This window comes from Podarcis liolepis (assembly GCF_965112155.1).
Source record: "Podarcis liolepis genome assembly, chromosome: 11".
NCBI lineage: Eukaryota > Metazoa > Chordata > Lepidosauria > Squamata > Lacertidae > Podarcis > Podarcis liolepis.
In genome coordinates this window covers 7,136,923-7,159,832 of record NC_139565.1, presented here as the reverse complement: position 1 = coordinate 7,159,832, position 22,910 = coordinate 7,136,923, and the positions used below count along the sequence as shown (strand labels likewise).

At 41.9% G+C, this 22,910-nt stretch overlaps 1 protein-coding gene across 1 annotated transcript in view; it reads left to right on the top strand.

The window, feature by feature from the left end:
• The window catches only part of TUT7 (terminal uridylyl transferase 7), a 42,685-nt gene that overhangs the window by 6,307 nt on the left and 13,468 nt on the right, over window positions 1-22,910 (top strand). Inside the window, exons 3-16 of the mRNA XM_083464753.1 lie at window positions 2,230-2,408; window positions 3,959-4,075; window positions 5,678-5,855; window positions 6,185-6,273; window positions 7,122-7,173; window positions 9,793-9,862; window positions 11,676-11,802; window positions 13,659-13,778; window positions 15,095-15,229; window positions 16,638-16,818; window positions 19,091-20,241; window positions 20,819-20,969; window positions 21,691-21,777; window positions 22,012-22,112. Of these exons, the coding sequence (XP_083320879.1) occupies window positions 2,230-2,408; window positions 3,959-4,075; window positions 5,678-5,855; window positions 6,185-6,273; window positions 7,122-7,173; window positions 9,793-9,862; window positions 11,676-11,802; window positions 13,659-13,778; window positions 15,095-15,229; window positions 16,638-16,818; window positions 19,091-20,241; window positions 20,819-20,969; window positions 21,691-21,777; window positions 22,012-22,112 (2,738 nt within the window). The remainder of the gene's footprint in view (window positions 1-2,229; window positions 2,409-3,958; window positions 4,076-5,677; window positions 5,856-6,184; window positions 6,274-7,121; window positions 7,174-9,792; window positions 9,863-11,675; window positions 11,803-13,658; window positions 13,779-15,094; window positions 15,230-16,637; window positions 16,819-19,090; window positions 20,242-20,818; window positions 20,970-21,690; window positions 21,778-22,011; window positions 22,113-22,910) is intronic.

Genomic DNA, 22,910 nt, shown 5'->3' with positions numbered 1-22,910 from the left:
TGTGGTATCACATTTCAAAAGCGTAGACTAAAACAAACTGTTGGTTCCTGCCTAAATGTTAATGAAAGGGAAAGCAAAATGATGCCTGTCTGAAATACTGGACTCATAGTAAATAATGGAAGTAATCCAGACTACCTGATAGCCTAATAAGGAGGCCTGTCCTCCCTGCCTCCAAAGAATTTAGATGACAACCATTTTAGGTGCATCCAATTGATGTGCTATCACCGACATTTGGGTCCTTTTGGACCTGGAAAACAGCAGAACGAGGTGGGAGCCAGGTATGGAACCCCCATGCGAAATGATCACCACCTATATTACAAAAAAGAAATCAGTGTTGTGAGTCTGCACTATGTTAAGATAAAAGCCAATTTGGAGCAGAATTAACTTTTGTGTGTGTGTTAAAATTGGCTCCTGGGGTCCAACTTCTGGGGTCCTTTATAAGTTTTGTGTGTGTATAGGAACGTACATACATTTTGTTCTGTTTCTCTCTCTCTCTCTCTCTCTCTCTCTCTCTCTCTCTCTCTCTCTGTGTGTGTGTGTGTGTGTGTATATATAGAGAGAGAGATGATATATATGATATCCACATACAAACATAAAAATCTATTACAGTGCTCTTGAAGTAGTATAAGCACATAAAAATGGAATTTTTGATGTAGGCAAAATGCTAAGGTTTTCCTACCCTATTTTGAGAAGTTGCTTGGGGATGGGGTGGGGTTTCAATGAGCTTAAGCATTGATAGTTTCACTTTCCCATTTGTCCAGAAAGGTAAATTGGACCCATAAGTAACTTAAACTTTTTTTAAAACTGAAAAACGGGTGGAATTAAACAACACAGGGCAACTGCCCCCATAATTGTTGAGGAGTACACAGAGTGTGAAGTGGTTCACATGGCAAAAAAAGGTTTGCAAATACAGTAAGCCCAGCAGCTTGCACACATTTAACTTGTATGCATTCAGCTTTATGTGCTTGGCAAATAATTAAAAAAAAATTAAAAAGGGGTCAGGGGGAGGGGGAAACTGGCAGTCCCACCCATATGCAACTTTGGCTTTAAGTGCAAGTAACCCCTGTGGGAGGGACGCGGGTGGTGCTGTGGATTAAACCACAGATCCTAGGGCTTGCTGATCAGAAGGTCGGCGGTTTGAATCCCCACGACGGGGTGAGCTCCCGTTGCTCAGTCCCTGCTCCTGCCAGCCTAGCAGTTTGAAAGCACGTCAAAGTGCAAGTAGATAAATAGGTACTGCTCCAGCGGGAAGGTAAACGGCATTTCTGTGCGTGCTCTGGTTCGCCAGAAGCGTTTTAGTCATGCTGGCCACATGTCATGCTGTACACCGACTCCCTCGGTGAATAAAGTGAGATGAGCTCCGCAACCCCAAAGTCTGTCACGACTGGACCTAATGGTCAGGGGTCCCTTTACATTTACCTTTAACCCCTGTGGGATGTGGGTGGTGCTGTGGGTTAAACCTCAGAGCCTAGGACTTGCCGATCAGAAGGTCGGTGGTTCGAATCCCCGTGACAGGGTGAGCTCCCGTTGCTCAGTCCCTGCTCCTGCCAACCTAGCAGTTCGAAAGCATGTCAAAGTGCAAGGAGATAAATAGGTAATGGTCAGGGGTCCCTTTACCTTTACCAACCCCTGTGTACGTTGAGGGCTTACTGTATTTCAAACAGTTTCTGGGGTCCGCAGCAACCCTATAGGCATTAGAGTCCAAATAAAAAATCCGCTCCAATATATTTCATCATTTTGTTGGTTCTGTTCACCTGTCAGTTATCTTAACATGGTTTGCCTTCTTATCACGTACTTCCACTTCTTTAATAAGTACATTAAAAAGGTTCCCAAAACAGCATTTGTAGGAAGATAAAATCAGCGATACTTTAAGACTGAAACCCTATGCACAGTAACAGCAAAGTTTTATATATGGCTAGTGAGAGGGCAAAGGGATTTCCTCCCAGGTAAGTGAGCAAAGGATAGAGTTGCAAGTGAAGTCTTCCTGGGTACGATGGGGGCACTAGATTGTACTGCACATCTTTTCATATTCTAGGTGCCTTATGTTATGTTGTGCCTTCCCTTGTTGGGTTGCAAACTCGAGAGTTTTTGCATCGCAACTGTAGATTCCGTCTGAAGCTTGAATGGTTTCTCAACGATGGTTTGTTTAGGTGCGGAAATGCACTAAGGTCACAGTCGTTATTTGTGCCGTGCACTTACAGCAACTTTGTTCTAATAACTGTTCAAAAGAAACAAAGAAACATAGGAAGCCAAGAAGATCAAGACGGATAAGAAAAGAAGAAAATGATCAAGAGGAGGATATGGATGGGCCGGTTATAGATGAGTCTTTGCTGACAGCAAAAGAATTGCTAGGGCTTCAACAGGCTGAAGAACGACTTAAGCGAGACTTCATTTACAGGCTGAGGAAGGTAGCTATTTCTACAATATATATATTCTTGTTTTGGGGTGAAATGTGCAAATATTGGTACTGAAGAATACCAGTTAGGAATATGCTTGGCAAATGAGAAGAGCAACAATGGTGGGAAAGGACTTGGGAAAGCAAAGAACATGTTTAACCACAGATTACTTTATGTATTTGAAAATGCTTACAAGGGGATAGTGCTGCTTGTTCATTATGATGAGCAGCAATAATTTGGATGAACACCTGTAATTTATTACTTGGGTTTAATGAATCTTGCATTGGGCAGAGTAGACGTACTGTATTAATATTTGAAGGTTTTTTTAACATTCAGCAAAATGGTCAATAGGTAGAAAATCTAAAGAGCTGGATTGCTATATAAGTATTCTTATTCTTACCATTTCTGTGATACACTGATGATCTGATGTAATTCATATTAAACATCATGAGCCACAATACTATCCTTAGAATAAAAATATGGGAAGGCTTACCCAGATCCTTCTTAAAAGTCACATTTCTGTATGGTTGCAGACACTTTCAGGAGGGTGTGTGTTGAGAGTTAGTCCATCAAGAGGTCTAATTCTCCCCTCTCTTCTCAAGGAAAGAATTCCTTTGAAGTGGTTAACTCTCATATCCATAGTCTCTTGTAAAAATTCCAATCACACAACAAAATCATTAACATAACTTAAATGTTGAGCTGATCCAGGAATATGAAATGTCTGGGTAATTTTTATTCATAAAATTCTTACTTGTCATCACAGATATTGAAGTAATCAATGTGCAGCTCAGATTTAGGCCCAAGGAATGAATATGTAAAAATCATTGCAAATCTGAATCAAAGGCACGTTATTGGCCCTTAAGCAATTTTTAGAGTCAGGGAGCTGCCTGATTTAATAGGTAGTACATAGATGTTTCAATATGAGTATCATGCCTGTGCAGGCAAGACCATGCTGTTAAGTAAACTGGAAATAAGGTTCGTTCAGCATGAATGGAGATACATATCATAGCTTTCCTATAGGACTGAAATGCTAGTTCTCAGGGCTATTTAAATGATCCTAGATGTTTTCTGACAAATGGTTAGAGTCCAGGTGACTCGTCTTGACAGGAACATTGTGAAATGATATATTTGTAGAAGCTTTGATTTGTTTTAGTCTGTTTTATTGTGGTTTAAACTTTTTGTATACAGTTGTACCTCGGAAGTCGAACAGAATCTGTTTCGGAAGTCTGCTTGACTTCCGAAACATTTGACTTCCAAAGTGTGGCTTCTGATTGGCTGCAGGAAGCACCTGCAGCCAATCGGAAGCTGCAGAAGCCCCGTCGGACGTTTGGCTTCTGAAAGAACGTTCAAAAACTGGAACACTCACTTCCGGTTTTTGATTGTTCGGGAGCCAGAATGTTAGACTCCCAAGGCGTTCGAGGTATGACTGTATTTTAAATTTCTGTTGAAATTTTTCTGTAAACCACTTTGAAGTTGTTGTTTTCTACGATTGAGCGGTAAATAAATTTTAGGAAATAAATAAATTAAAATCAATACATTTTAATACATTGTGTTCTCCTTAGCGCCCTCGAAGTTACCCAACAGCCAAATATACTTGCAAATTATGCGATACTTTGATTGAGTCGGTGGCATTTGCTCATAAGCATATAAAAGAAAAGAGACACAAGAAGAACATAAAGGTGAGTCAACGGCCAGTCAGAGCTATAGAAGCATTACAGGGGTTGTGTGTGTGTGTGTGTGTGTGTGTGTGTGTTGTGCAGATTATTAAGAGAAAGCTCAAAATATCACATGTCAGTATGGTAGCTGATGAGCAGCAGCAGCTAAACATGGGGGCCCCTACATTGCCCCCCCCCCAGCAACCTTATTCCAACCTTTCCTGCTTCAGGGCAGGATGTTCTGTGCTTGGGACCTATAACTAGTGGGGAGGGAGCAATAGAGATGACGCAGGGAGGGGTAATAGGTGCATGTTGTGAGCTGCATGTGTCCAAGAGGAAGTGGCCTGCAGCCAAAGGGCTGAAGCAGGTGAGCCATTCTTGCTCTGAAGGTAAAGGGTAAAGGGACCCCTGACCATTAGGTCCAGTCGTGGCCGACTCTGGGGTTGCAGCGCTCATCTCGCTTTACTGGCCGAGGGAGCCGGCGTACAGCTTCTGGGTCATGTGGCCAGTGTGACTAAGCCGCTTCTGGCGAACCAGAGCAGGGGATGTGAGATATAGGGGGAAGGAAACACCAATAGACCCCAAGTTAGGTAAAGGTAAAGGACCCCTGACAGTTAAGTCCAGTTGCGAACGACTCTGGGGTTGCGACGCTCATCTTGCTTTACTGGCTAAGGGAGCCGGCGTTTGTCTGCAGAAAGTTTTTCCGGGTCATGTGGCCAGCATGACTAGCCGCTCCTGGCGAACCAGAGCAGCGCACAGAAATGCCGTTTACCTTCCCGCCGGAGCGGTACCTATTTATCTACTTGCACTTGGACGTGCTTTTGAACTGCTAGGTTGGCAGGAGCAGGGACCGAGCAACAGGAGCTCACTCCGTTGCTGGGATTTGAACCGCCAACCTTCTGATCGGCAAGTCCTAGGCTCTGTAGCTTTGACATTTGTGGGAGTCAGAGACCTTCAGGCAGCTGAGGGAGGTTGAAACGGAGGAACAAATGTTGCAGCCAGGGATGTACTTGGGTAAGAGAGCCGAGATCAGAAAGTGGCAAGTTTGTGGGAGCCTTTCAAGTTGGGGCAATTGGTTCATGCTTGATCTGGGCATGAGCAGGAAGCCATGGTATGGATTTGAAATCCCCTGCTTAAGATGGCCTGCCTTGCCCGCCTCTTTTTGGCAGTTTTTTTTTACTATCTCATGAATACCTTTCTTTTCTCTAGGCATCTGGCTTGCCAAGTTGATGCCTGTTACCCTTGCTGTCGTTTTTCTAAACAACGTTGAATTTATGTTGTAAGCTCCTTGGGTTAGCTAGGGACCTTTTTTATTCTGCAAACTGCTATGCACATTACTACCACGATACAAATAGGAGTACATAGTATGTCTTCTTACATTTGTTTTCTCTTGCACAAGAAATACCTTTCTGTGAGTAAATATTATCTGTGATGTTTTAGCTAGTAAGAGGACATACTTTTGGAAATGTTCTTTGCGGGGACATTAGAATTGGTTCTCTCCCCCCCCCCAAAAAAAACCCCCAAAATAATATGGAGAAATAAAAGTAGGTAAACTGTGTACTTTTTACATTATTAAAATGATTCTGAGAGGAAAAATTATATATTTCTTGCATATTATCTCTAAAGGAAAAGCAAGAACAACAACTGCTGACTGCCCTACCTCCACCAACGCCTTTGCAGATTGAAGCTATTGGTGTTGCCATTGAGAAAGTAGTGGAAGAGTTTGGTTTAAACAATGAAGACTTGGAACAACGGCTTGGAGTTAAAACTGCCATGGAAAGTGTATTGCATCAGAAATTGCCAGGTAACATTTTATTATAATTGTCTTTAACAAATGGTGATCCTGGTATCTTAGTTACTTGATGCAAAATATAGACCCGGCGCTGTAAAATAGATGAACTGCTGAAGGAGAAGCCAGCATAATGGCTAAAAATAAGCAGCGCTTAAAGATCGCTAAATCAGATTCATGTCCTTTAAACATCGATAGAAGATAGGTTAACCAGGAAGGGATGTGGGGAGTTTAAACCCTTGTTGTTCCTGGATCTGCTCTGGTCAAGACTTCTTTGTGGAGAAGAAAGTATTTTCCCCTGTTCTGCATTTCAAATTGAAATTTTCCGTTTTCTTTCACTATAGATTGTTCTCTAAGACTGTATGGCTCTTCTTGCAGCAGATTTGGTTTCAAAAACTCAGATGTAAATCTAGATATCCAGTTTCCAGCTAATGTAAGTACCGTATTTTTCTCTGTATAACACGCACCCGACCATAACATGCACATAGTTTTTAGAGGAGGAAAATCCGTAGGCATGCCACCCGTAGGCATTTCCTCCATAACACGCACAGACATTTCCCCTTACTTTCTAGGAGGAAAAAAGTGAGTACTATGGTGCAAAAAATTCGGTAATCATTTTCTTCAGGAAATATTGTATAAAGGGGATTCTAGCAGCTTTGCTGCCAAATTAGGTTTACATGGTTCATAGCAGCCATAATGGTACTATAAAAATCAACATGCATGCCTACAGCTCTGGGAAAGTTAGAAATGTAAGCAGTTTATAAAAGCAAAGCATAGCAAAGATGCATATACAAAACTTCAAATAACTATTGATGTGAACTAAAGTTTTAATGAGATTCTCTTTTTTAATATGGTTATTGGTTGGCATCCATCTGTCTCCAGAGACAGTGGAAGAGTCAAACCATTGGAGAGTTACAGCACATGCTGTGGCTGTGAGACTGATATGGGAAAGACATGTTTTGTTGCAGCTGGGGCAAGTGAGGGTGTCTGGTTGTGCTGAAACAGATGTACCATGGTGTTTCTTCTTTCTGCATATTTCCCAGTGGTCATTCCTCCTCTGATTACAGGTCACTGCTGTGGATACATGCCCTGAATTATTGTCTGGTTATCATAATTTATTTTATTTTATTGCATTAAAGCCACCTTTTCTTTTTAAAGTACCACCGGACAGCTAGTTTTCCCAAGTTAAATGTCATGAAGTACTGTCCTAATATTTCAAAATAAATAATAACGTCAGTAAATGTTAAAATTTTATAGTTTTTGTTTTGCTGTTCTTTATAGATGTCCCAACCAGATGTTCTCTTACTTGTACAAGAGAGCCTGAAGAATAGTGGTAAGGCCCATTCATTCATATCTCGACTTAGCCATGTCCTCACCCACATCGGGTGAGAATGTCTCTTCTGTGCAAGTAGCACCAAACCAATATCTCTTGAGGGTAGGCAGTGGACAGGACTGCCTGTATCTAATGATTGGTGCCATTGGCCCTATTTTCATACAGCAACTAAGAGGAGAGAGTATTAGCACAGTGGTGGAAGATGGTACTAGATAGATGTCTGGATTGGAATGGTTGATTTATAATTCATTCAAAGCAGTTCATCCAAAGCCCAACAAACCATAGCTTGAGAAAAAGAATGGAGGAATCATATGGATCATAACGGCTCCCCAGAAATTTTGGCTACAGGAGAAAAGTATTGCCAGATGGTTCTTAGAGCTGATGGGGCCTAGGTGTTAGCATGTATCAGGTAGCAGCAAAAGAGGCAACACCTCTATAGTATGCACTTGGCCATACACAACAGCAACCCATCAACTCTTTGTTGTTAAGGCTTCATTCAGGATATGAGGAAAAGGCTAAAAGAGATGGTTTATAAGGGAAGATTGAAGGAAAACGGAAGTGATCTGATGTTTGGGGTGGCCACTGTGAGAACAGAATTCTGGACCACATGGGCCATATGGGCCTGATACACTGGGCTCTTAGGTTCTTATGTCCTTGTACTCTGTCTTGATTTGTCTGGAATATTGACTGCTGGTTCCACAGGTTAGAATCAGGAATTGCCACTTCACTCCAAAACCTGCATTAAGATGGTGGACAAAACTCCAGTGTAACTACAGTGGTGCCCCACAAGACGAATGCCTCGCAAGACGGAAAACTCACTAGACGAAAAAGTTTTCCATTTTGGAGGTGCTTCGCAAAATGAATTTCCTATGGGCTTGCTTCGCAAGACGACAATGTCTTGCGAGTTCCTGCTGGTTTTTTCCCCTCCCCCCCCTTTTTCTAAGCTGCTAAGCTGCTTATCAGCTGATCCGATCAGCAGATAAGCCGCTAATAGCGCTAATCCGTCAATGGGCTTGCTTCACAAGACGAAAAAACCGCTAGACGAAGAGAATCACAGAACGGATTCTTTTCGTCTTGCGAGGCACCACTGTATTTTTAAGAACCCCAAATAAAGCAGATTGGCTAACGAATACCAATAATTAAAATAAGGTTTGTAACACGGGCAGTCCTGGGCAATTAATGCTAGTTGGTGCATCATTTTCTGAAACAATCGTTCCTGATTTTTTATACACCAACAGAGGTGTCAGTTATACAAACTGATCAGTAAGTACAACCTGCACACTACTAAGCCACACATTTCATTGTGAGTGTAAGCATAGCCTGTAGACTTGTCTCGCCAGCCATTTTGTTGGTTCTGTTTGCCTGTCAGTTATCTTAACATGGTTTGCCTTCTTATCACATACTTCCACATCTTTAATAAGTACATTAAAAAGGTCCTAAAGAACCTTCATTGGCTCCCAGTTTCCAAGCACAATTCAAAGTGTTGAAGCTGACCTTTAAATCCCCAAATGGCCTTGGCCCAGTATACCTGAAGGAGCGTCTCCGTCCCCATCACTCAGCCCAGACATTGAGGTCCTACTCCAAGGGTCTTCTGCTGGTTCCCTCACTGCAAGAAGTGAAGCTACAAAGAACCAGGCAGAGGGCCTTCTCGGTAGTGGTGCCCTCTCTGTGGAACACTCTCCCTTCAAATGTCAAGGAGATGAAGAATTACACAACTTTAAGAAGACACCCCTTTATCGGGAGGTTTTTAACGCTTGAAGTTTTTAGATAATGCTGTAAGCTTCCCAGAGTGCCTGGGGAAATCCAGCCAGATGGGCGGGGTATAATTAATACAATTATTATTATGATTACTGTTAGCAGTTACTCCAGAGCCTTTGCTTTACGGGTGTTTTTTTAAGCTCAGCCACCTAATCAGCATCATGTGGACCAAGCTTCATGTCTGGATAAAGATATTCATTTGCCTGTTTCCATTATGCTTATAAAAACAGGTAGCTGGTGGCCCTTTTTTAATACCTTGGTAATTAATAGAAGCTGAATGAAGACAAAAATATATGTGTGAATTGAAACTTAGATAAGTACCTTAATCTTCAAATGTATGATTTAATATGGCTGAGATACTACTGTGCCCAAAAATGTCTGTTTACTTACTCAAAAGAGAGAAAGAACAGGCAAACCATCGCTCATTTTAAGGGCCTGAACCACTGGTCAAGCTGTGAAGGATCAGGCCCATTGGTTTGTGTGGCTTAAGCGGAACAGTAGTTGTTGTTGTTACTGACTAGTTTTATTTATTAGTATCATTAGAGGGTTTCTTCTGGTCTTTAATTTTTGCAGTCTAAGAATGGATTCAGATGACCATCTGAAGCTCCATTCACGTGGGCAAATGTTTTGCCCACTGACAGCTGAACCCTGTATGTATTGAAGAGGTATTTATCAGGGGAACCAGCACATTATAGCATCAAAGGGATGGCTGTAGTTGTCACATGAAAACTGCATACATGTCAATGTAAAAGACCAGCAAGGGAGTAGATTTTCCTCTGCTGTTCTGTGTGTCAGACAGTTTTTACAACTTATTTTTCTTCAGTACCATGATTAATGTGGCTTTCTTTTTCCCCTTCTTAGAATCTTTTGTTGATGTTGATGCAGATTTCCATGCTAGAGTGCCTGTGGTGGTGTGCAAAGAAAAACAAAGGTCTCTGATAGCAAATTTGTGTGTGTGTATAGTATTGAACAATGTAAATCCACACATCTCTGTTGGCTTCTGTATTAAATCATTCCAAATATATTGATTCCCATAGTAATGTGAGCAAACAAATTAGAATCTAACAGTAAGGACTGCTTCTTCCACTCTCATCAGTGCCCAAAGAATCACTTCAGTTCTGCACCCTTGCCTTCAAAGGGCATAAGAAACAAAACAAAAAGAAGCAATTTCCACATGTGGTGCAAGCATAAAGCCTTGTCCCAGCTGTAGTTTCTTGTAAATAAGTTTAGGGTTAGGGTCTTACTAAGATAATATCAAGCTAAGTCATGCTCATAGTAGGCTCGTGACTTAAGTTACAGTGGTGCCCCGCAAGACGAATGCCTCGCAAGACGGAAAACCCGTTAGACGAAAGGGTTTTCCGTTTTTGAGCTGCTTCGCAAGACGAATTTCCCTATGGGCTTGCTTCACAAGACGAAAACGTCTTTCGAGTGTTGCGATTTTCCCCTGCTCCCCCCTTTTTCTAAGCCGCTAAGCTGCTAATAGCCTTTTAGCTGCTAAGCCTTTAATAGCTGCTAAGCCGCTAAACCACTAATAGCGCTAATCCGCTAAGCCGCTAATAGGGTTGCTTCGCAAGACGAAAAAACCGCTAGACGAAGAGACTTGCGGAACGGATTAATTTCGTCTTGCGAGGCACCACTGTACTTAGGTCTATTGACTTTGATGAGACTACTCTGAATATGACTAATGTTGGATATCTCCCCAAGGCTTCATCCTGTTCCTGCTTACCTGGTAGTAAGCCCCATTGAACTCAGAACTTCACAGTAGACATATTTGTGCTATGAGAAACATCAAGAACAGCTGGCGCAACTTTAATATTAAAAAGGGGAAAGGACTACACTCTGGTATTTTTTCTAACCATTTACATAGCACCACTTACTTAAAGCTGTTACAGTTTATTAATACGTTAATAAGAGCCATAGCATAATTAAATGGTTTACATTTACATAGTGCTTGTTTACCAACTGAAGTAAGTAAATCATCTATTTAAAAGTAGGCTAATGTAGTTTTTAAGAGTCATTAAAGTGCTATTCCAAAGCATAATTGTCTGTTAGAAGGCTAATGCAAGTAATGACTGCAATTAAGCGTAATCCACGTCACATCAAGTGAGTTTTATGCAGTCATAATGTATATATTTATTATAGCTTCAGTACAGACATTTAAGCAGAAATTCTTCTAGCTACTTCCTTGATAGGATGACAATCCATTAGCCTGTCTTTCTTCAAACCCTGCTAATGAGGATTCACCATAGTATACAAATGAGCTTTCATACAACAATAAAGCAACCATAAATTAGGATCCAATAATTCCCAAGTATGTCAACTGTGATTGTTATATATGGCCCCTGTTATTGCATGTTAATCCAACCGCCTGATTCAAGTCTAAATAGAAAAATCTCACTCTACAAGCAGGTATCTCATTTGTGAATTAAAAAACATCATGGCAGCTGTGATTTAAGTCTTTATTACACATCAGATAGAACCACCCATTCAGTGACTGCCACTGAAAATACCAGTTTCACGGCTGTTCCACTTCCTCACCTCCTGAATAACATTTAGTAGAAGAGCATGTGATGCACCAACATTGTAGTCATGATGTCATAACTTGCTTATTTCTGCCACATTTCTGGGAGAAATAAGGAAATAATGTTTTCTGCGGTATCCACTCATTTTCAATTCTACCCTTAGTTTGCTTTTCCTAGGGAGTGAAAATATGGTTTTTACATATCTGTCTTTTATCATTTTAGTGGCCTTGTTTGCAGAGTAAGTGCTGGGAATGAAAACGCTTGGCTGACAACAAATCACTTGGCTAAACTAGGAAAACTAGAACCTCCTCTCGTGTCCCTGGTAATTGCCTTTAGACACTGGGCCAAGGTAAGTCTGGCTTTGTACAAATACTTACATTGTTTGCCATGATCAGTGTTCAAAAATCCCATTGTTCTAGGCGCATTTTGCGACAGGGAATTTTATTAGCTCGGGCAGTTTCTGAGCTCTGGGCGCAATACTGCACCTAAGATTTCAGATTAAAACTGCAGAGTAGAAGGAAAGGAGGGCCTTTTTCTGCCTCCCCATTTCCAGCTACTCTCTGAAGACTGGTGAAGAGACCCTTTTAAGAATATTAGCGGGGGGGGGGGGAGAGAGAGAGCAGGGAAAGGACCTAGACCATGTGAACAATGAACATAATATTTTAGCTGCAGTTTGTTCATTTTCAGCTTTGTGTTCTTGTTATTAAAAAGCACACCTAGACATTCCGTTGTTGTGCCCATAACCTCGGTTTAAAGTGCCATGTAGCTCCTAGCTTTCATATCTCAGTTTCTAACACTGGCCATGATTAAGGTTGTGTGTACAATGTGTACTCTGTCCTTTAATTTTTAAAAAACTTTATTCTGTATATATAATTAATTTAAGCAAATGTACTTAACACTTTGGAGCTAGCTGAGCCTTTCTGCATTCATGATTGAATGTTGCATGCCAGCTACTATAATAATAATAATAATAATAATAATAATAATAATAATAATAATAATAATATCTTATTTATATCCCGCCCATCTGGCTGGGTTTCCCCAGCCACTCTGTCTGAAATAATGTGTTTCTTAAACATGGGGGGAAAGTTAGCTTTAGACAATCACAGCTAAATTTTCCAACACCTGAACTCTGTTTAGTAGCATTTGAATATTGGATTAGGAAACATACTTCTTTCTGAAGAATTTGTGTGGCCTCCAACTTGCTATAACTCTGAAACAGTAGTCATAGCAAGTGATTGGCAAAAGGTATGACATAGTTGGAACAGATAGCTTCTGTTGTAATCCTGGCTATGTGTGATCATAAATATTCATGGGCAGAGTCAAAGTCGGCACACTTATTTTTGTCCACTAAAATCCATTGCCCAAACTTTCAAAGCCATGTTTCCTACCTCCTTTAAAGAAAAATGAAAGCTCAAATCAGGGATCCGAGATCTGTACCCAGTACTGAAGTCCACTGAAGTACAGACATTATGTTTCCTGATATCATAATCACAGTTAGGTGATTGGAAGTGCTCTTTGAGCTCACACACCTTCCTCTGCCCCTCCTCTGATGCGTAAATTCTCCCATTCTGTTCATTTTCAGAGCTGATAATGGTAGCGTGTTAATAGCTACAATGATGCTTGGCTAGCCGTGGATAGAAGTGGGGTTGCTAAATTCCTAACAGCCGTCCTCTCGTATAAGAGACGGAATGGAATGTTAACTGATTATTGATAGCTATAAGAATTTTCGATACTGACATCAGATATTGATTTTAGCGTAGTGCCTAAATTTTTAACCTTAATCTTAAATTTTTCTTTTGAATTGCCAATATTTGTCCTTGTGAGCTGTGAATTGTGTTATATTACTTGTGGCTTGTACGAGACCGCTGTTTTATTTGATTTGTTTTGTGTGTTGTTCTTTATGATGGGCGTAAAGCCGAATAAACATTTTGATTTGAGAAGTGGGTTTGCAAACAGTTTTATCTGAGTGGAAGTTCCTGTTCATATGTAACACTTCTCTATCTTTGCTCTAAACGTGAAAGCCGGGTGGGGGAATTCACATATCGAAAGTGGGGGACGTAGAAGGATGTGAGCCTGCAGGGTGCTTGTGATCTCCATACTATAGCAGCATTACCTTAACAGCAGGCCACATCTAATAGGATTCTGAAGCTTGCTCGCAGTGCTCTTCAATGAATGTTTTCTTTTCCTTTTCCTTTCTTATAGCTCTGTTGTGCAGATCGTCCTGAAGAGGGTGGCTTACCACCTTATGTCTTTGCTTTAATGGTCATTTTCTTTCTGCAACAGAGGAAAGAACCCTTTCTTCCTGTATATTTAGGATCATGGGTAAGCGTGCCTTGCATAAAGGTTTCTTAAACTTCTATATAAAGTATTGAAGAGAGAGAAAGAATGCATTTTAAACAGTAGCAGCATCTAGACAATCCTCTGAGTTCCACAAGCTCAAATGTTTCCTCTTGCTTTCCTCATGTGCACAGCTTTAATACACCCCAATCTGACGAAATCATGGTTTGCCATTCACATCTGATCTGGCAGATATTATATGAGGTTTCGAAAGGTTTTGGAGAAACTTCTTTATCAAAGACTAGCATAACTAGCAGTTATGTTGTAAGATTTTTTTTAAAAAAACCCTCTTCCAAATTGTTAAGTGGAAGAGAGTGAACAGTGAGGTCCCGCAAGGACCTGCATTGATACTTAAATTAATAAATTACCTGGAGTCTGTCTGTCTGAACAGTGAGGTTAGCAGATGACATCACAGTATTCAAGTTGATGAAATCCCAAGTTCATCTGGTTCAGAATATGGTGATGGAGTTATTAACAGGGATTGTGATGATGACCATATCTTCCAAGCACAGTTCAAAGTGCTGATGTTGAACTTTAACACCCTCAGCTATTTGGGTCCAGAGTCTCTGAAGAGTCGACCCGTTCACCTGTGCAAGATTTTACCAGTGTGCAAGATTTTAGCCAGTGTGGTGTAGTGGCTAAGAGCGGTAGATTTGTAATCTGGGGAACCGGGTTCGCTTCCTCGCTCCTCCACCTTCAGCTGCTGGCTGACCTTGGGCTAGTCACGCTTCTCTGAAGTCTCTCAGCCTCACTCACCTCACAGAGTGTTCGTTGTGGGGGAGGAAGGGAAAGGAGAATGTAGGCCTCTTTGAGACTCCTTCGGGTAGCGATAAAGCGGGATATCAAATCCAAACTCTTCTTCTTCTTCTCCTGCTATATCAATAGTTTTGGTTTGGCTCCTGTTTTTATATGTTTAGATTATTTATTGTATTTATATCGATGATCTTGACAAGCTACCTCGAGTGCAATTTTAGGAAGGTGAGGGTGTGTGTGTGTGTGGTGTTTTTTTTAAAAAAACACAAGAAAGGCAGACATAAAGCAAAAAATTAAGGTAGCAGTATTGGCTCATAACAAAAAATCCAAGTCATCTATAAGCCATGTGACTAGCAAAAGTAATGTCAGAGGAGATAACATTGTATGTGCAAAGCGATGAGGAACTGGAAGAAAAAATTATAGTCTTTTTTGAAGCTTGGTGGGGTCTTAGTGGACAGTGACTGTTCAGGGGGGGATAATCCTAGACTCACGGGAAGCTTGCTGAGAGGAATTTGACTTCTAATCATTTTCTCTTCCCCTGTTGCTAGATTGGAGGGTTTTCGTTGAACAAACTAGTGAACTTCAATCTAAAAGAAGTTGAAGATGACATTGTGGTCTGGGAGCACAATCCTGCTGTCGAGGATCCTGGCTCTTCAAAGGAAACTTCTCCTAAGCGGGGAAAGGTATCAATTTTAAGACTGGAATTTAAGTTTTAAACCCTTCACACACTTTTATTTTTAAAAAGTAGCAGCAATCTAGAATTAAACAAGAAACTATTCTGCTGTTTTTTATATTGCCTCAAACGCTTTTTTTATACATATGTCTGTTGAAGGTACTGTCTGATGATTTTGAAGAATTATGTCAAAATATTTGGTAGATCCTGTCTAATGAAGCTTGTGCTCTGATAATCTGATGTTTGAAGTCAAGTGCAGTGGTACCTCTGGTTGCGAATGGGATCCGTTCCGGAGCCCTGTTCGCAACATGAGCAGAACGCAACATGCACGGGTCGCGATTCGCCACTTCTGCACATGCACGCGACGTCATTTTGCGCGTCTGCGCGAGCAGCGAAACCCGGAAGTAACCCTTTCCGGTACTTCCGGGTTGCCACAGGACACAACCTGAAAACGCACAACCTGAAGCAAACATAACAAGAGGTATGACTGTACTTCCAGCTTTAATAATGTCAGATAGAAATTCTGTTGTCTGTCTTTGGGTCCCTAAAATACTTCGGTATTATCTAATCCCATGATTTTTTTGGCACATCTTGCTGATCTGAGTACGGGGTTGCACTATACAGCTGCAGATTTATTAGCCCTTGTCTAGGGGCTGCTGCCTCCGCCCATTTTGCTTTACAGCTCAGGCAAAAGAAGCACCACCTCACAGCTTGCCTATCCCTGTGCTCTCCTGCTACCACTGGTGGTGGGTGAAGGGGAGCAAGTCTCCCCCTCATCTCCCCGTGCTGTTCTGCTGCCTCCCAGAGAAGGAAGTCTGCTGTTTTTAAATGCAAACTTCCTTTCCTTGGTGACAGTGGCGGGGAGGGAGAGACGAAGAGGAGAAAGGCTTTCTTTCCCTTCATTCCCCAGTGTGGGAAGGCCTTCCTAGGCCACCTGCTCGCTCCCCTGGTGGGCTCATTTGGGTGCAGGCTTACTTGGTCCCAGCGTGACAGTGGATGAAGGCAAATACAGTACAGGGGAATATATGGTAAATTCCGGATTACAGCTCTCTTTCTCCTACAGTGGACCCTCTGGATACAAATTTAATTCATTCCAGGGGTCCGTGCACACCCCCGAAAATCCATAACCAAAGGCACCGCTTTTGCGCATGTGCGCAACACGCTAGAGCGCTTCTGTGCATGTGTGTGGCGTGCAGAGTGCTCGCATGCGCAAGCGGCGGAACCCGGAAAAATACTTCCAGGTTTGCCGCTTTCGCAACCCGAAGATTACGTATCCAGAGCGGTACGTAACCCGAGGGTCCACTGCACTTGAACTTAAATCTTCAAATCTAGGCCAAAGTGTGATACTGCCTTTTTTTTAGCTTTGGAGCGCAGATGCCAGGCAAATCAGATAATCCAGCCTTGGTTTTCATTGGCAGGTTCCTTTAGTGTTTGATTCGGATCATCAATGTTTAGTCCCAGTTGGACAGCTCTGGGTTGAACTGCTTCGTTTCTACGCCCTGGAGTTTAATTTGGCTGACTTAGTCATTAGCATACGCCTCAAAGAAAAAGTGTCTCGTGAATCGAAGGACTGGCCTAAAAAGCGGATTGCTGTGGAAGGTATTTGAAAGTAGTTCGTTTGCAGGAAGTTCCAGTTTGTATTACCTGTTGGAGAAATGTGTATTGTTTGGCATTTAAAGCAGACTATCCTTCCCCCCTTTTGACATTCTTCTGAAGCAGGTACCACTCAAATCATTCAATCTTAGAACTGTAGAGTGTGAAGGGACCCTGGGGTCATCTAGTCCAATGCAGGAATCTCAACTAAATCATATATGATAGGTGGCCATCCAACCTCTGCTTAAAAACCTCCAGACAGGTCTTACTGTCAGTATTAGCTACAGCTGAGAAAACTCAGACTAAGTTTTGTTTTGTTGTTTTCTCTATTTGTGTTCATTACGACTATCTAAGGACTCTTGGTTTTGGCCATGGCGCATGGAACAACAGTTCCGCTGAGCATGCCTTTACATTGGTCTCCATTACTACTGGTTCTTTGTGGCAAGCCATCTCTGTGCACCTGCTGGTCACGAGTTGGAAGGGACCTCTGGAGCCATCTAGTGCAATAATAATAATAATAATAATAATAATAATAATAATTTATTTATGCCCCGCCCTCCCCAGCCAAGGCCAGGCTCAGGGCGGCTAACAAGCAATAATAAAAACAAGTTGAATGAATACAACTTAAAAACAAGATTAAAAATACAACATTAAAATAGTGAAACATTAAAATATTAAAATGCAGCCTCATCACAGGAGGAGAAAGGAAAAAGAAAGGGGGGGAGGGAATCAAACTGGCTCCAAGCCAAAGGCCAGGCGGAACAACTCTGTCTTACAGGCCCTGCAGAAAGAAATCAGATCCTGCAGGGCCCTGGTCTCATGAGACAGAGCGTTCCACCAGGCCAGAGCCAGTGTTGAAAAGGCCCTGGCTCTGGTTGAGGCTAATCTGACTTCCTTAGGGCCCGGGACCTCTAGAGTGTTGCTATTTATGGACCTTGAGGCTCTCCGTGGGGCTTACAATGCAAGAATCTCAACACACGCCTTTGTTCCACGCTCCCGGGCTGCTTGGGGGGGGGGGAGCCATGTGATAAGGCTGCGAATATAAGCCACACTTTAACTTTTCATGGCCCGAATATTCGGGTTTTATCACTGCATCACTCGGAGGTAAAGATTAGGTGGTTTATGCACACACCCCACCCCACCTCACCTCACCTCAAGCAGCTGTGTAAAGTAGCTCCTAGAGAGAATCAGTTGCTGCAAAATATTTCAGGGTGGCTTACAGTTTCAAGTATAAAACAATAAAACCAAAGCAGAATAAACTCAAGTAATAACCACATTACATGAACAGTAACAGTAAGGTAAAGGGTAAAGGGACCCCTGACCATTAGGTCCAGTCGTGGCTGACTCTGGGGTTGTGGCGCTCATCTCGCTTTACTGGCCGAGGGAGCCAGCATACAGCTCACTGTCATGTGGCCATCATGACTAAGCCGCTTCTGGCGAACCAGAGCAGCACACGGAAACGCCGGTTACCTTCCCGCCGCAGCGGTACCTTTTTATCTACTTGCACTTTGACGTGCTTTCGAACTGCTAGATTGGCAGGAGCTGGGACCGAACTGCTAGATTGGCAGGAGCTGGGACCGAGCAACGGGAGCTCACCCCGTCGCGGGGATTCAAACCGCCAACCTTCTGATCGGCAAGTCCTAGGCTCTGTGGTTTAACCCACAGCACCACCCGCGTCCCTTTGAACAGAAACAGTAGCACCCCCCAAAACCAGGGCAGTTGGACTCAACAAGCATGCTCACCTAAATGAAAATGTTTTGACCTATTGTCAATGAGGCATTGAGCGGAATTTCACAGTCCGGGCATAATGACCCATATCACCTGGTGGGCAGGTTTTATTATATTGAGACTCTCAACTCCTATCAGCCCCAGTCAGAGTAGCCAGTGGTCAGGACTGGTGGCCGCTGTATTCTCAATGGGATCTTAGAGGGCTAAAGGTTAGCCACTCCTGCTTTCTGTAGCTTGCTGTTGGCTAAAAAGCTTCATTGCTTTCTATTAAGTTCAAAGATTGAAGTAAATCCTGTGGGTTTTTAATAGCCATCTGTTTATGTAGCTTTAAGTGTGTTTTATTCATGCCTCAGATGTGATAGATAAATCTGTGAAGTGGGTGTCTGCTATGGAGAGAGGCTTCCCAGAGATGCCTCCTTTATGATCTTTTGAGTGCCAAGAGGAAATCTTATTATCCACCTAGACTTGGGGGGGGGGGGGATGATAATATTAAGACCTACTTTAACACCTTCAGTAAGATATAGTTGACTTTGACTCTTGTTTCCCCCAGATCCTTACTCTGTGAAGAGGAATGTGGCAAGAACCCTTAATAGTCAACTGGTTTATGAATATATTCTTCACTGCTTACGGGCAACTTACAAGTATTTTGCCTTGCCCCATAAACAAAGTACAAAAAACAACCAAAAGAGACCTGCTGAATCCTTGGCACTCTCAGAGCCGGAGAAGAGTGCTCTTAAACCTGGCATCCCTGACATACAAAATGCACATGACGAGGCAGAGAAATCGCCAATGGACAGCTGTGTAACTGCTAGCATGAAAAGTTCTTATTTTCCTCAGGAACCTGCGCTGGATCCTTCTCAGGTGTTTGGTGCTGAAAGCTTTGTGGAAGAGCAGTTGGCAGACGATATAGAGCATTTAGGTGTTTCCCATGAGGACTCAGACTGCATAATTGAGGAATTTATTTCGGGCGACAATGAGGAATATAAACCGAGCTGTGAGGAGACAGAGAGTGGAAATGAAGAGGAAGAAGAAGATGGGCCCGAACGGGATAGAAAATGGCAGGGACGTTTGGGTATCAATCAAGGTTTGGATGAAGACAGTGAAAGTGGAGATCTTGCCGTTCCAGCTGGTGAGCATGATGTTGAAACTGACAGCATTTCTGATATGGAGAATTTTCAGAATACAGTAGCTGCTCTTGACGGGTTTGGTTCAGAATGCGGCGGTGGGCTAGACGATAAGGTTGACATGGATGCAGAGAGCACAGAAGGAACTGATGAACTGGATGATTCCCTGATCAAACTGGAACCAGCAACTCAGGAGCAAGTATTTGAAATGGATAATTCGGAGGAGGAGGAAGTGGAAGAAGAGGAGGAAGAAGAAGAGGAAGAGGAGGAGGAAGTTCAGAGTATCATAAACCAGAGACAACTTGGGAATGTTATCAATACTGAAGATGAGCTGGATAACACGTACACTGGATCTGGCGTTGAAGAGCCTCTATCGGAAGAGGAAGAATTGTTTATTTCTGTCAAATATGAAGACAGTGAGTTCAGGAAGAATGCAGATGACCCTCCAAGGGCAGATTTGGATAAAGAAGATAATGTTGAAAAAGAAGCGTCTTTGGAAAGCAACATGCTCATAGACCAATGTGGCAAATCTGACTTCTTCTATGAGTTTAATAAATACTCTTTCACAAAAGGCAAGGTAATAACATCTAAATTGTAAAATACTATTTATGCTGCAGTTCCTTCATTCCATTGCATGTTAATCTGTAGAGGCAGGACTAATCCACATTAGAGGCTGTGTGTTTGGTCCCACAAATGTCATTTAATTCCAGAGTCATAAATCGGGACTAGAGGAACAAGTTTTCTATTTGTTTTTTTAATGAAAAAAATTACATTGATGCATTATAATTTCTACAATCCATAATCAAGCTGACTGTTATTTTGAGTTTCTGCCACATGTCAAAATATTCACAGGTTTGAGCAAATAGCATGGCAGGCTTTCAACACGGTCCGTATGACATGACAGTTGGAAGTTGCAGTCAGACATGTATAATATGATAAGCTGTTACTGATGTACAGAGAGTGTCATTGACCATAGTCTGGCCATTCCTGATAACAGATATATTCATTATCTCCCCATTTATACTTTAAGCTAGGTGATGTTTGCTGTCTCCTACCAGGCCTTGTTCCCACTTATCATTTAGCAAGCTTGAGAGTGTACTTTAGCTCAGAGAAGAAAAAAGTTTTAAGGATGTCTTCCTTTCTCTTTGATACAGTCACCTACAGTTGTGTGTAGCCTATGTAAGCGAGAAGGTCATCTAAAGAGGGACTGCCCAGAAGACTTCAAAAAAATTGAGCTAGACCCTTTGCCACCATTAACACCCAAGTTCTTAAATACTTTGGATCAAGTGTGCATCCAGTGTTATAGTAAGTTGACTGAACTTCATTTTGGTTGAAAGTTTTTGGAAATTAATACTTGTACAAAATAAACAGGGTCAAGTAATTTTTCTTAGTATTTCCCAAAATTGGGCTATTTTCCACTCAACAATCTTCTGCCAAGTTAGAGTTTGGGAGTGTGTTTGCAGATCGCTGGAGAAAATGATTTCTGGAGGTAGGGTTGTAAGATGAGAGCAGAAGAAAGTTGGAAGTAGTTGGAAGAATTAAGTGCCTCTGCCTACCTGCAATTTTCTCTGCTGCCAATCATGCCATCCCTCACTGTTTTGCAGCTATTTGGCAATTTCCAAACCAGGTCCACTGCTGAGGCTGTACACTAATGCGTATTGCTTAAAACACTTTAAAAATATACATTCATTGGGAAGTTGTATATTACCTAGCATTTAATATAAAATGTAAAGTATATGTCATTGTTCTTACATCACTGCTTACCACAATATCAGATACAGTCTAATCACAAAGTTTTTGTCCAAAAATGTAGATTTATATGTTGTAATTGGTTCTGTTACTTTAGGCTAACAGCATTGGGTATTGCATTATAGATTTCATATTGATGCCTCAAGTTAACTAGATATACCGTCAGTCAATTAACGTGTAGCATAATATTATTATTATAAAAGAAATTGTCTTTCTAGTGCATCTACTTGCTATCATAATTCTGATTCTAAATGAATATATGCTGTCTCTTCAACAGAGGACTTTGCTCCAAACATTATAGAAGACCAGGCTCGTGAATATATACGGCAAAATCTTGAAAATTTCATCAGACAAGAGTTTCCAGGTGTTCTTTGTGATTATATTTATTTTCAAAGTACTAAAGTAATTTTTATGATGTCCTTAGGTCACTAATCTCAATCCAGTTACTACAGAATGTGTTACCTAGCAGAAAATTTAAGGATATGCTTTATATTTATTACAGCTTGCTTTCTTTATTCTTGGCCTAATTGTCCAATATTTATTACTAACGAATGCTAATGTGCTCAAATAATTCTCTGAAATACATCCTCCTTTACAGGCACTAAATTAAACTTATTTGGCTCTTCAAAGAATGGATTTGGCTTCAAGCAAAGTGATCTCGATATTTGTATGACAGTTGATGGTCTGGAGACAGCTGAGGTAGCCTTTTTAACATGAGCAACACAACAAGTACAAATAAGTGTGTTTATGGGTGATACTCAGTTGCACAGTGGGCTGTTCCCCCTTCCTCTTGTTCCCCTTCCCCTCCTCCTGAGGGTTCTCCAAACCTCCAGTTTGCAGTGCAGGGGGCAGAAGAAGGGGAGATTCCATTGTGCCAGCAAAAGTTCATTCCTCTGGAAGACATAGGCTCATCTACTAAGCATCTTTCTCAGGTTTTTCCCCCCTAAGCTGATAGTGTTCCAAGTGCACACACAGACATGTCTAGTTAATCATAATCTATTCAGTGCAAGAAAACAAGAGAGGCTGGTAAATGAGCAGGTTCACTCTTTTAGATTCCAGATGGATTTCAGATAAAGCCACTTTCTTTTCCTTTACATCAAAGTGAGTATTGAGTAATCACTTACAATGTTCAATTAAAAAAATTGTCCAGGAGCACCTTAGAGACCAACACTTCTTCATGCACACAAAAGCTTATACCAAGAACAACCTTAGTTGGTCTCTAAGGTGCTAAAAGGGATGCGGGTGGCGCTGTGAGTTAAACCACAGAGCCTAGGACTTGCTGATCAGAAGGTTGGCTGAGCTCCCGTTGCTTGGTCTCAGCTCCTGCCAACCTAGCAGTTCGAAAGCACATCAAAGTGCAAGTAGATAAATAGGTACCGCTCCGGCAGGAAGGTAAACGGCGTTTCCGTGCACTGCTCTGGTTCGCCAGAAGCGGCTTAGTCATGCTGGCCACATGACCCGGAAGCTATACGCCGGCTCCCTCGGCCAATAAAGTGA